Source organism: Protopterus annectens, chromosome 5.part0 (genome assembly GCF_019279795.1).
Source record: "Protopterus annectens isolate FY-2018-M chromosome 5.part0, PAN1.0, whole genome shotgun sequence".
Taxonomy (NCBI): Eukaryota; Metazoa; Chordata; order Ceratodontiformes; family Protopteridae; genus Protopterus; species Protopterus annectens.
This window is the reverse complement of record NC_056735.1, coordinates 1,134,220,209-1,134,234,929: the sequence shown is the minus strand read 5'-3', so window position 1 is coordinate 1,134,234,929 and position 14,721 is coordinate 1,134,220,209. Positions and strand designations below refer to the sequence as shown.

At 42.5% G+C, this 14,721-nt stretch overlaps 1 protein-coding gene across 1 annotated transcript in view; it reads left to right on the top strand.

Annotated features, from left to right (window-relative positions):
• The window catches only part of LOC122801556 (mast/stem cell growth factor receptor Kit-like), a 591,006-nt gene that overhangs the window by 564,399 nt on the left and 11,886 nt on the right, over nt 1-14,721 (top strand). Inside the window, exon 19 of the mRNA XM_044070993.1 lies at nt 14,453-14,558. Within this exon, the coding sequence (XP_043926928.1) occupies nt 14,453-14,558 (106 nt within the window). The remainder of the gene's footprint in view (nt 1-14,452; nt 14,559-14,721) is intronic.

The following is a 14,721-nucleotide window of genomic DNA, read 5'->3' as shown; positions in this document are numbered from 1 at the left end:
AGGTTAAGGAGAGGCAAATTCAAGCCAAAAGATGAAAGGTTAATATTGGCGGCCCAAAATAGTGGGATAAGTACACTTTGGTTTACAAAGTCTATTGAACACATGGGAGAACCAGGTAAATGTAAGTTTTGTAAAACAGAATTGGAAACAGTCACACACCTTGTTGCTGGTGGTTGTGACATACTAATGGCAGAAGGACTGTATGCTGAAAGGCATAATAATGTGTCAAGACTGTTGCACTGGGGATTGTGCAAACATTGTGGTATTGAAGTGGCTGAAAAACACTGAAAACATGAGCCACAAAGCATCATAGAAAATGATGAAGTTTATATCACATGGGATCACCCATTACCAACAATCCAAAAGATAGATGTGAGAAAACCAGATATCATGGTCCTGAAAAGAAGACAAAAGTAGCATTGATCATTGAAATTGCTACATCCAGTGACTACAGTGTCTTGTGTACAGAGAGACACAAAGTCATACAATCTCAGGATTTGCAGGCAGAAATGAGAAATGTGGAAGAAAGATGCCCAGATAGTTGCAATGGTAGTAAGAGCAATGGGTATTATAAAAAAGAATCTGCAATCCTATTTAGATATTTTACCAATACATGTAACTCCGTATGAATTGGAAAAAGGGTCATTACTTGGCAAATTGCAGGTGCTGTGAAGAGCACTTCTGTCTGACTTCAAAGATTGAAACAGTACTAATTTCATGAACTTTAACCATACTTTGACTTAGAAATGGGGTCCATTCCCGTCATGGTATTAGAAACCCAAAAGACTTGGAGAAGTGAGAAATTCTTCTGAAGGTAAGTACCCAGTTGGGGAACTCTTTTCCTTACTTGTGACTCATGTCAGATAAAGTTAACAACTGACTCTGTTGAGGTAAACAAACCCCACACAGAGACTTTCATACCTTATATGTCACTTGTTTAGGCCCAGACCACAACATCCCAAATTGCCATTTGTGCATCCTTTTCAATACTAGGAGTATAAGCCGTAGGGCCAAAATCTTGTCTAAGCACCTTAGTTAGCAGTCCACTTCCAGTCACGTGATGGCATCCATTGGCTGTCCCAAGGTTGAGCTCCCTAAGCGAAAGAAGGAAAAAAGACCCTAACTTAGGGCCTCGGACAACAATCTTTCTCTGTCCACCAGTCCCTCAAGGCTTATTATCTCAGAGGAAGGAAAGATGCCTTCGCATCCCCCTTCTGACAGCAAGGTGGAGGCACAGGCCTCTCTCATCACCCTTTTGGAGTCCAACATGGTGTCTGGTCCCTCAACTTCAACGTAGGCCTTGGTGTTCAGTTCATTGGTTGGGTCCAGAGTAGCTAAGCAGACCTCGGCTTCTGGCGAGTGATCCTAAACTGGCAACATCCCTTCAAGGCATCTGCCAGCATCAGGTATTTCTGTCAAGCAGACTGGAGTTAGAGTAGTGGACATGCACAGGCTCATGGCAAAAGCTACACCTAAAAAGAGCTCAACCTCAAGTACTGTGCCTAGACCTTACCAGCTCCCGCTTCAAAGGTTATCAGCAGGATTTGGTCAGGTTGACAGAGGACCTTATTTCTTTGGTCAGAGGTAGGCACCCCCACCCCCTTGAATCTTCACCAGGAAAAAGGAAGAGGGACCCTTCACCTGAGACCTTTTCAGAACCCCCTGATTCAGCTGAAGACTCTAATCAGGAGGACTCTACCCTTGAAGATGAACCTTTATTTACCTCCTTTGAGGATTCTGATTCAGAGGAAGTGTTACCTTTTGCTTCACAGCCTGAAGACATTACCTTTGGGGAGACACTGCATGCATGAGAGTTTTTCCAGTGGCAGGCACAGAAATACCGCAAAGGTAAAACGAGGGACAGGGAGTTCCTTGATCTCCCACAACACAAACCGTTGGCTATCCCTTCAGTTTTGGAAGTGGTAGATGTTTTTATGGAATTTTCCTTCAACCCACACTCTCTTACCCCAGCCCCTTGCAAACCAGAGAGGTTTTACAGGGTTCTGGACTCACATAAATTTCTTTTTAAGAACCCCTCTGCTGACCCAGTGATTGTCACCCCAGACCCCAAATGAGTTAAAGGTAATACTTCTAAAAGCCCATTACCTACAGACAAAGAAAGTAGGGTCCTTGACAGATTTGATAAGAAGGTTTACACTTCCTCTACCCTGGCCAAGAGGGCCCTCAGTTGTCATTTCCATATGATAAAATACCAGCAGAGTGTTTTGGTAAAACTGAAGCAAAATATTTCCTCCCTGGAGGACAAGAGTGACTCCAAGGAATTGCTAGATCTCTGCCATTCCAGTTACCAGGTAGCTTAGGCACTCTTGCACTGCAGATATGATACCCTAGAGGCATCTTCCCGAGCTTCTGTCTCTGGCTCAGTCATCAGAAGCCATGCTTGGCTTAGGGACCAGGCATCACCAGAGCAGGTTAAATCTAAATTGCTAGATGCACCCCTGGGTAAGGCCTTCCTTTTTACACCAAAGGCTGAGGCTGTGTTAAAAAAAAAGATGGAGGATATTGCAAAATCCATGCAAATGATCAAAGACTTCCTCCAAGTCCAGCCACCTAGGTTCAGTAGGAATTTTACCACTAATCATTGGTCCTTTCCCTCCCAATCAAAATCCAGTCAGAGGAAATCCAGAAAGAAAAGGCATCATAGGCAGGAACAACAATCACAGAGGGCAAGGCAGTGGTCCTCAGGAACACCCAAGCTGAGGAGTACTAGGCCACAGGGCTCTAGCAGAGATCAGCAGTGACTCACCCCTCACCCAATCCCCCATGACCCCACCACCACCAACCCCGGACAAGATAAGAAGAAGATTAGGAGGAAGACTTTCCTATTCAAGAAAAACTGGACCCTCATCACCTCCAACAAGCAGATTCTGGAACTAATCTCAAATAGCTACAGGCTCACGTTCAAAGAACCATTAAGTTTCTCAGACTACCCCGATGAGCCACAAACCAAAAGGTAGTGGCCATTTCTCAGATTCACAACCTGTGCTCTCAGGGCTCTGTGGAGCCAGTACCAGACCACCAGATAGGAAAAGGGTTTTACTCCAGGTTATTCCCGGTCTCCAGGAAAGAAGGCTGTTGGTGCCCTATCCTGGATCTGTCCATCCTCAATCAGTCCTCCTAGTCCCAAAATTCAAAATACTTACTCTTCAAAAGTTTCTTCCCATGATCACACCTCAGGCTGTAATGGTCAACTTAGATCTAAAAGTATGCCTAGTTACACATCCCTATAGAAGAATCCTGCAGAAGTTTTCTTCGCTTCAGAGCAGGTTCATAGGTTGGTACTGCCTTACTCTCCTTTACTAACACTATCCTTCAGCATAAAAACAATGGCTCTCTCTCCTCTGCTACTTTCCTAGACCTATCTAAAGCATTTGACATGGTCACACACAAACACCTCATCTCTGTCCTCAATAATCTGTCCTTCTCTCAATCAGTCACCAACTGGTTTCAGAGTTACCTGTCTGACCACCAACAATCCATTGTATGGCACAATGACATATCTCCCCAACTACCTGTCTCCATAGGGATTCTCCAAGGATCCATCCTTGGACCCCTACTCTTCTCTGTTTTCACCAATAATCTAGCGTCTGCCACCAAACATGGCACACTCATACACTACACAGATGACTCAACCATCATCTGCTCAGTCCAGTCCCTACCCAAACTAATATCACCCACCCCATCTAACCACTACCTTTCTTTCCACTCCACTAACTACCTTGATTATAGCAAGCTCAGATGCTCATAAGCCTAGTACTTATTATACAGCAGGAACTTCTTATTGTAACATTTGTTAATGTCTGTTATGTACTTCACAGATAAAGATTCAAGTTGTCTACTGATGTACTATGTTCTTCATCTGTAAATATGTTGTAAGTAATTGCTATGTTAAATTGTTAATCGCTATGTAATCCAATGTAACTACTGTCTGTTTATTTTAACTGTGGAGCTTTTCTCCCTGGGCCTCTGCTGAAAATGGACCTACATCCAGTCGGACACTCCCGGTCAACAAATGTAAATAAATAAATAAATAATTAAAAATACTAGGCTATCAGCCCTAGGGCCTGTATAAGTCTAGCCATAACAATTCCATGGCTATTTCTTCACACAATATTTACTTCCCTGGACCCCTGTCTAGCAGGGCGACTGACGTGAACCCTGGGGTAAATTTCCTATCTCCAATCCAGTTGTCAAGGTTCCTTTTGAAGAGGGCCAAGGAGGCACTCTGCTTGACATGTATGGGCAGACTATTCCAGAGTATGGGGAGTCTCTGTGTTAGGAACCTATCCTTCCAGCATGTTTTGTTCATTGTGATGACAAGGTTTAGGTCCCTGGAGCGTGTGGCTCTGATGGATTGGGATTTCTTTGTGTAGCATGTCCAACAGCTCTGGGTTTGACATGACCTTGTATGTTAAGCAGAGATCTCCTTGAGTAGATTTTATGTGACAGAGTATAGCTGGAGTTTTAGTTGGTCAGCATAGGGCATCTGCTTTAGGCCTGTGATTTTTTTAGTGAGGTGTTTATGCGGCCTTTCCAGTTGTTGCAGATGTCTTGTGAGGTACATACCAAATGCACATTGTACTCTATGATGAGTCTAGTGAGGGATGAGTACAGTGGGACAATGACCTCCTTTTTTCTGGATGAAAAGCCTTTAGTGATGAGGTGTGCCACATAGAAGGATTTCCTGACTGTTGTGGCAATGTGGTTATCGAAGGTGAGACCACTGTCCACCTGTTTTCCTAAGTGTCTTATCACACTTTCGGTGTTTAGTGTACTGCCACCTATGTGGTAATTCATGGGTACATAGTTTTTCCCAAAGGGGATAACTACACATTTCTTGGCATTGAGCATGAGCCCATGGCTCTGGCACCAAACATCTGTTTCTGTAAGGCCCTTTTGTAGAATATCCACATCATTTGCGGATTCAGTAATGGCTCCCAGTTTGCAGTATCTGCGAACTTTGTTAGCCAGAGTGCCTTAGTTTTGGCCTGTACTTCAGAGAAGTAGATGCCAAACAAGAGTGGTCCCAGAACTGAACCCTGAGGTACTCCACTTGTCACTTGTCTGGAGCTGGATTTGGAGTTGGCTACTTTTACAGTGTGGGTTCTGTCAGTAAGCCAGTTGGCAACCCATCGAGTGACATAGGGATTTATGCCCAGCTTAGTAAGTTTATCTGTGATTCCAGAGTAGGGGATGGTGTTGAAGGCCTTGGCGAGGTCCAGATAGGCTGCGTGGACTGCCTTACCCTTGTCCATGGCTCTGGAGACTGATTCAAAGAAGTCAGTCAGGTTCAGGAGATATGATCAGACCTTCACAAACCCAAATTGGGTGGGATCCAGTGTTTGAAGGTTGCCAATGTCTTTGTTTATAAGTTCCATGATAATACGTTCCATGGCCTTGCAGATCAGGCTCATCAGACTGATGGAACGGTAGTTCCCAGGATCCAAGCTGGATCCCCCTTGTGGAGTGGGATAGCTGTAGCTGTGTGCCACTCAGTATGCACAAAACCTGAGGTGAGGCTATGATTAAACATGACACTTATGTGAGGTGGTGCCAGTTCTTTTTGTAGTTCATGTAGTACACAGCCCAGGATGTCGTCTGGTCCCATGGATGCTGTATTCTTAGCTTTGGAAAGTGTGTTTTTTACCTGTGTTGCCGTGATTACCGGAATTTGGCAATCTTTTGGTATTGAGATGGGCCCTTTAGGGGCTGAGAGGGGGGTGAAGTTGGCACTGAATCGATCTGCCAGGATATTGGCAATGTCATTGGGATCAGTATATTTAATGCCATTCTGTTGTAGCTCAGAGCAAGTCTGAGCATTGCCATTTACATTCTTGACATAGGTATAGAATGCCTTGGGGTTGTCTTTGGAATCTTTGGCAATTTTATTTTCATAACTAGCTTTGGAAGATTTTATGAGGGATCTCAGATTCTTACTGAGGCTGGTAAGGGAGTTTTTTCCATCCTGGGATTTTCCTCTTTTCTGCAAAAGTTTCTTCCTTCTGTTGTACAGTTTGTTTATGACAGGGGACCACCAGATTGGCTTCCTTTTTTTGGAGGAGAGCATCTTGGTTCGGTTTGGGATGGCACAATTCATGCACGAGTGGATGTGCTCATACAGTGCTTTAGTGTAGGATTCAGCAGTCAAACTTTCAGTTCCCGTCTGCATGGGTGTCATGAAGTTTGTCACTTCTGACTTGAATAGCATGAATCTGGCCTTGGTGAAGTTTTTTACAGATGTTTCCTTACTGGGGGGTGGGGGTGGGATGTGGATGTCAAAGGTGATTAGCTTATGGTCAGACCTAACCAACAAGGGGGTGACCACTGGTGTGGAGCATCAATTTCCCATTTTGGTAATGACCAGATCCAAGATATTGGAGCCTCTGTTGGGACTATGGATTAGTTGATCCAGGGCACTGGAATTTATGAATTCCAAGAACCGTTGGGCAAAGTTGTTGTTACGTGAGTAGTTTTCCCAGTTAATGTCAGGGTAGTTGAAATCACCTAGTATTAGGGTGTTTGGTTGTATCTTAATATTTTCCAGTATATTTAGAAAGGTGTAGTGAGAATCTTGGGGCATGGTGGGGGATCTGTAGCAAGCTACAATTTGGATTGCAGTCTTACCTAGTGTTAGTTGCACCTGGAGAATTTCACTGCACTTCCCTTGGCTTGACTACTGCTCCCAAGGTCTTCACAAAATGTCTGGCCCCTGTGATCACCTTCTGCAGAAGAAGAGGCATCCAGATTTACCCTCATCTGGATGACTGCCTTATTCAGGCCACGAGTCAGTCCAAGCTCCTCAAGACTGGCCTTCACCCAGACCCTACTCTCTTTCCTAGGGTTCACAATAAACCTCAGCAAATCCAACACAAACCCTTCCCCCAGGATAGCTTTCCTGGGGGCTCTGCCGGATTCCTCCCTCCAGAAAGTCTTCCTTCCCCAGACAAGGCTTCCTCCTTAACCCCGTACTTCCAGGACATTATGCAGCGGCAATGCTTCTTAGCCAAAGAATTCCTCAGAGCACTGGGCTACATTGCGTCTTGTGTACTAATGATCCCTTGGGCCAGGCTACACATGAGGAAGCTTCAGTGGTACCTCAACAATCTGTGGTGGCAGCACTCACAATGCCTGGAGACAGAAATCCACCTAATTCACTACCTCAGAGAGGAACTGGCATGGTGGCAGGAGCATGTGCACAGATCCAGGGTCTCCCCTTTAGGTTCATCCCTCAGGACCAAACCTTAACAGTAGATGCATCAGACACAGCCTGTGGAGGCAATTTCCAGCACCTCCAATCCCAGGGCAAATGGGAAGAGCAATTCAGACACAAACACATAAATTGAAAGGAATTGATAGCAGTCCAGAAGGGCATGGTGACCTTCAAGGATCACTGAAAACCAGGGGTTCTTCTTATCAAAAGAGACAATACAACAGTCTTGTCGTACATAAACAAACAATGGGGCACCCACTCCTACCCTCTTCCCTGGCTGGCAGTGGAGATCTAGAAGACAGCCAATGTTATGGGGTTGCAGCTGATGGCTCAGTACCTTCCTGAATCTCAGAACACTGTAGCAGACCACCTCAGCAGACACTTAATGGATCCCCACGAGTGGTAGTTGCATTAGGAAACATTTCTCAGCATAGTGCAGAAATCGGAATCCCCTCAAATAGATCTCTTTGCCACCAATGAAAACAGTTAAAAAAGTTCTGTTCCAGGTTCAGAGTTCACCCAGCCTGGAGGACAGTTGCCTTCTCCTTCCTCTGGAGCCATCTATTTCTTTGTGCATTTCCCCCCCTGCTTCTTCTTCCAGTGGTCCTCCTAAAAATCAGAGAATGACTGTGGGTCATTCTTATAGCTCCAGACTGGCACAGGCAGCACTGGTACCCCCTGCTACCGAGTTTGACCAAAGAAAAAACTTGGCAGTTATGCCAGAGAGTGGATCTGCTGACTCAGGCAAAGGGAAAGTTTATGCACCCCAGCCTGCAGACTCTCAATCTCTCTGCCTGGATAATTCATAAAATTCTACCCTGAGCAATCCCTGTGTAGTCGGGTGCTTAATACCCTCAGAGTCTAGAATACCCAGTACTAGGAAAACATCCTCTGCCATGTGGAAAACATTCTCTGTTTGGTGTTAACAACAAGGCCTCAACCCTGTTTCAACCAGCATTTCAGCCATTTTGGATTACCTGGCTGTCTTGATGGACAAAGGATATCCTTCTGATCCATTAAGATACACACTTCTGCCATTTCAGCCCACATCCCTACTCTTCCTCCTATCTTTTCCCACCCCCTAATGAAGCAGTTCCTTAGGGGAGTGCTGTATGTCAGACCTCCCAGGAGACAGCCCACCCCTCCTTGGGACCTCAGCTTTGTTTTAGGAGAATTGACCTTACCCCCTTTTAAACCAACTGCTTCAGTGGATTTAGAATTCTAGAACTGGAAGACTGTCCTTTTACTGCCTATCAACTCAACTAGGAGGGTCTCTGAGTTACAAGCCCTCATGGCAGTGGAACCCTTTCTTGTCTTCCACCCAGACAATAGTTTCTCTCAGAACTAATCCTTCCTTTATGCCCGAGGTGGTCACGGACATTTCCCTGAATCAAACTATACACTTGCCTACCTTCTTCCCTAATCCCCAGAACCAAGGGGGAAGAATCCTTTACTCCTTGGATATGCACAGGCAACTTTGCTACTACCTTGACAGGCTAAAACTTAAAGAAATCAGAACAACTATTTGTTTCCTTTGCCTTGGGGTCTGATGTAAAACCAGTCTCCAAACAAACTATCTCCAAGTGGATCTCCCACTGTATTTGCTTTGTTACACCTATCACGGTAAAAAGCCCCCTGAATATGTTAGGACTCACTCACCTAGGGTCACCTCTATGTCCACTGCATTTCTGAGGGGAGTACCTACCAAAGACATTTTGGAAGCAGCTACCTGGTCATAGGTGCACACCTCTACCACGCACTACCACCTGTCAGCCTTCTCCAAGTCCAGAGCAGGATTTGCCACTGACATCTTACAGGGCATCCTCTCTTCCCATTAAGACACCTACCACCCTCATGTCAGCTTTGGGAATAATCCCATAAGTCAGGACTACAACAGTGAAGCACAAAGAACATATTACAGTTGTGTACACTTACCATAAATGTAGATGCTCGAGTGTATTTACTGTTGCACGCTTCTTTCCCTGCCTCCATTCCCCCTAGTCTGCTTACAGTATCAGCATATTTCTCTGCCCTCCTCTTCCAGAGAACTCTCGGCAGGGATGTCCTACAGGCTCCCTCTCCTGTAACATGGTCTCTTGCTTAAGGTTCATCCATGGGGCTCCTGCCTTCTATGGGCAAGAAAAAACTAATTTCATGGCACTGACTGGCTCCCTTTATACCCAGCCATCATGGCATCAGGGTAGGACATCTGCCAGCTCAGGGAGGAGGAATTTGTACTCTTTTAGTTGGGCCGACCAAGGGCTTCTGAAACAGGAAATCCCGTAAGTCAGGACTGCAACAGTGAATACACTTGAACATCTACATTTATGGGAAGTGTACGCAACTGTACTTTATGATGAGCACTTGAAAGTTATTTTGAATCATTCTGATGGCTAACAAATTCCTGAAGCTTGTTTCCTAAAATGTGTACTGTTTCATGTTGATTTCTTATCTGTGTTCCAGTGGTGGTAAAAACAATCATTTTATTTATTTATTTATTTGACAGTTGGTGACCAGAAAAGTCCTACAGGGTTAGTAACCCATTTTCAGTGGAGGCCTGGGGAGAAAATCCTCCATAAAAAAATAGCAATATAAGGTATAAAAATATAAAATATAACAATATAAAATGTGTATGTAAGATTAAACCCAAAATTAACAAGAGGAGCACAACAATGTCAGTATGTACATAATGAACTGATGAGGTTTATACATGGCATAAATATAAGAAATAGTAAAGCATTACTACTGACTTGATATTTTACAGATAATATTAGAAGTTGTCACAGTATTATTGTGGCTTATGTTTATATGTGTATGTTTGAGGGGGGGGGCTATTGAAGTGTATATATAACTTGGCCATAATTTCTTTCACCTCATCAGAGTCAGACATCAGAATTGTCTTTAGTGGAATGGATAGGATGTGTGAGAATGGAACACGTTGTTGATACAGTGACACAGTGAGTAGTGGTGTCATCTGACAGCACTTGCCCTGCTTACTGAGTTGTTGACTGTGGCTTTGCCTGTGTGGAGTCTGCATGTCGTCCCCTTCTGTGTAGATTTTATTCAGGTGATCTGATTTCTACACCCCAAATGTATGCCCTCACAAGCATGTTTTTCTCAGTTCAAGGGTACGTACTGCTCTGTTTATTGGTCACCATTGTGTCATCAGCCTTGAACAGAAAGCTTTAGACATAAATTATTTCTTTCTTGAAGGGAAAAAAATAGTTTGTGTGTTTTTGTTTGGGCTATCAGTGGACACAAGGTTGTAGAAAAAAGCTCTAAAATGCACCTTCAGAGCATATAACCCTGGTAGCTTAGGCCCCAGACCCCAGGTTAATTATATTCTTTCCTACACAGTTATTAAAGTGCGTTCTTGACTGTTTAGCATCTGTTGATAGCACATAGCAAAAAGGTGACAAGTAAGACAAAGTGTGAAAAAACAAAAGTAGTCTACATAGTGTGCGGAGGTAAGGGTGGAGGAAAATGCAAACACTGGGGTGTGTGCAAGGGTGACAGTAGATGTTGTGGTGGGGAGTGCAATTAAACTCTTTATGTAGGGCTTCATATCATCTAAGGCTACCCACCCAGTCACTGTATATGGCATTTCAAAATTGCTGCTTCTGGGTATGGCATGCTAAAAGGGATGTGGCTGCCCACAGGCAAGTGGTGTGTTTTCATTATGCAGGGGGTGTGGATTATTTGTCAGGAAATGGAAGGATGCAAAGGTGTAACCCTAAAAGTTTTTTTCATACAGGGCATTTTTTCTCTATTCTTGAGAGTAGTTGTTGAGAGCTGTGATGTACAGAGAATATTCTAATCATAATTGTCAACTACACAGATTTTCTCAGAATGTCCAAATATTTCCCTCATATTTTCATGTGTTTCTCATAAAATTGTGGTTTTCTGGCAAATCATTGGCAATTCGTTGAGTGTCCAAGTCAGAAAATAATGATAGACATTTGAGTTTCAGACTTCATACCCTTCAGAAAATTCATGCTAATGCAAAACAAGTTGTTTTATCAACTTTCTAAGTCTGCAAGAGCGATATTTTAAAAAGTGTCCCTATTTTTGTGCCTCTGTCCCACATTATTTGTAGCTTTGTCCAGATTTCTTGCTGTAAGAGGTTGAGAGGTATGCTTCTAATTGCAGTACAAAGAAACTCCTTTGTAATTGCCACATGAAATGCAGTGGAAATAAGGAGAGAAAAATAACAGACTCCTCCACGTCTGCGTGGAAGCCGTACCATAGTTATTTTATTTTATTTGCTTATTTAATATTGTATTGATATAACCTGACCAGTTTCAGGCACAGTGTAGGTGAATACAACCACGGTAGTAAAAACAAGACAGTCAGAGAAAAGGATATACAATGTAAGCTCTCCTTCCATAAATCATCCTTCCCCAGGCAGCAGACAAGGTTAACACTTTTCTGTGTAACATGCAGTGTTCCAAAATAAGTACGTGTTTCAATTTTTTTTCAGGAAGTATTTTGCATATGTGTCTGCAAAAATAGTGATTTATACCAAAGTCGCAGTTCCAAACTCCCTGCACATAGACCATCAACAGTTAATATCTTCAATCACTGTGGCACATTTATTGTACATTAACCCAGCCTCTAAATGACTACCATTTGTCAGTGTTATCCACAGCATATTTAGCCCCCTGGCAGTTCCTACAAAGAAAAGTGTCTTGTTAAAAATAAATCTGTCGTTCCATTTTTTTCTGGACTTGGGTACATCTGGAGATCTAACTAACATGTCTCTTAAGAAGAAGAAAGAGGTCTCAACAAACACATTGTCTGGGTGTACCACTGCTGATAGACATTTTATTTTTCACCTTAAAGCTCCCATGTCATGTATCCCAGGACTCGTATATCAGCTCTTCCTTCCATTCTTCTCATCGACTGCCCATTGTCGTCTCATCCACTTGTTTGTCAGATGTGTTGCCATTTCCTGCATGACATCTCTTTGTTTCCTTATGTATGTGCTCCTGCATAGTAGCACAACCTCTCCCACACCACCCAAAAGAAGATGTCCTGAACTCTGGGGTATTGCTGCATTGTTTTAGGTGATATCTGATGCCTGTGGGTCCCCAAGTTATATGCTTTCTTATACAGTTCACTAAATCGAAAATAATTATGTTAGACAACTGGAAGTAATAAGCTTGGCTTCTCATTTTTGTTTCCTCTAGCTTTATTAGTTAAAATGTGCTTGTTAATTTCAGCAATCAATGCTTACCATTTTAGTTTTTTTTAATTAAAATTCCAGCTACCGAATACTACAGGTAGTAGTTTTTGCAGCATTTTCAGTTATGTGCTTTGGTTTTAAATGTCATACTGCTGAGCGGACTTGCTTTCCGTGGCTGGAGCACTGTTTGGACTGTTTAAGTTCATATCATAGAGCAGCGCTCAAACTCTGCAGAAGTAACATTTGTTATTTCATTAGCATCATGGAGTTTTCCCAGTGAGAACCAATTACAGGGTCTTATATGCAAGCTCTTTAGCAGTCTACTTGCAGTGGCTGTTCATTTCCCAGTTCTCAGCTCTGTAATCCTTGCTACTGTCCTGCGCATGATTCCATGGGAGACCTTGCTGATATTAATGGCTATGAAGACAAGTCTGAAAAAAGGATTAGCTTGTTTACCTGCCTACATTACAAGAAACCACAGCTTTTCTCCACAAAGCAGATTTTACTTTCTCTTTAATTAGATTTTTTTGGGGGGGGGGGGTCACAGAATAATGACTTCTTATGTTCCTTATTTCTGCTGTTGTGCAGGAATACTTTAGCCCACCTGGAGCCTTCAGACAGTTTTCAGAACTTGTCACCGCAATATAGTTATCTTTTGTATGTCTACAGTGGCTTACAAAGTGACTCCTTACACCCTGCATAATTTTTCCAAATAAACTTTTGCAGCCTTCTTTGGGGATGATGCATATCTACAGACTTCTTTACATGTGTGGAGAATGGTTATGGAAGGCCAAAGTATGCTGCTATGAAGCAGTAAAATTCAATCTTCCCAGCCAGTCTATCTTGAAAAGTGTTTTTTGTAGTCATCCAGTGGTTAAAGTGGTAGAGAAAGAGACCAGGCCTCTCCCAGACCCATTTGTCATTATCTCAGCAAGTAACCATTTAGTCACATCTGCAAACAGCCAGACAGAAGACCTGTTGCCTAGGCTTTATTGGAAAAGTGATTAGACATTTTTATTCTTTTTTCGGTACTTACGTATTATCGCAACCAGATTTCGAACGTGGTGAATTGCTGACTGTCTGTGTATGCACATGTACACACATGCAGTTTTATTTGGGGGGATTTATTTTTCAACTTCAAAATGTACCGTTATACTTACTTGTACCATTTTCGCTATGCAAATATAGAAAACAGGAGCACATTCCTGAAATGTGAATTTTTTTTTTTTTTGCATGTTTGAACCAGATAGGTTGAGTGAAAAGTCATTGCTGTTTTTCCTGATAATCTGAAAGAGTAAACAGGGAGCACAGTCAAGTTATGTATTTCTGAATTCCATCATCAAACTACAGTTAAGTATGGAAAGGTGTGTATGCAAGTGTGTGTGTTTTTTCATTCAAAGCTCCCAGCTTCTCACTTGGCATTTTTATCCTCAATGAATTGCACCAATAAAATCCACTGTTTACGGGGCTACAAAATCCTAAAGCAAATTTAGGAAAGACCTAAAACTTGAAAACAGTTGAAATGGATGTCGATCACATAAGCACATTAATCATAACCCTGAGTAGCTGCCGTTACTGGCAAGCTGCTAATGTATGGCTTAACAAAATGTGGCAAAATTGTTCCGTTATTCCTGTTCCTGTCCCAGAGGCAATGTGATACCAAAGTAATTTGGACTTCACATACTCCTTTTCACTGTAAAAAAAGTAGTTTAGCTATAGCATTACAAATTAGGTCAAATTCAAAATATGGTTGCGATAATACTATGTACCCTTTTTTCAGTATTTATTTATTTTTTTATTTTATTTATTTCTGATTTGTTCACTGGGGTAATATAATTATATGCAAGGGACTTGTTTCAAACACAGCCCAGGAGCAGAGGACCGAAGTATATAAATATTCAGGTTTGTATTTATACATTGTCATCATTTGTCATTGCAGATAATTATTAATCACAACAGATTGTTTCACTTTGTGCCTTTTGATGTCATAATTCTGGAATGTAAAGACATGACTCTTGACTGAAATGCTTCCACAGGTATGAAATAATGAAAACTTGTTGGGACTCGGATCCTTTAGCAAGGCCTTCATTTAGAAAGATTGTGGAGATGGTGGAAAGGCAGCTTTCAGAGAGCACAAAGCATGTAAGTATTAATAAACTAATGTGGGCACCACCCTTTTTATTGTTTTGCTTATAAGATTTGCAGTTATGAATCAGTTGTACTTAACAGAAAATGTGAAGAACAAAATACGTGGACATCATTATAGTAAAACAGTATTAACAGAGATCCTCTGAGTACTGGCAAG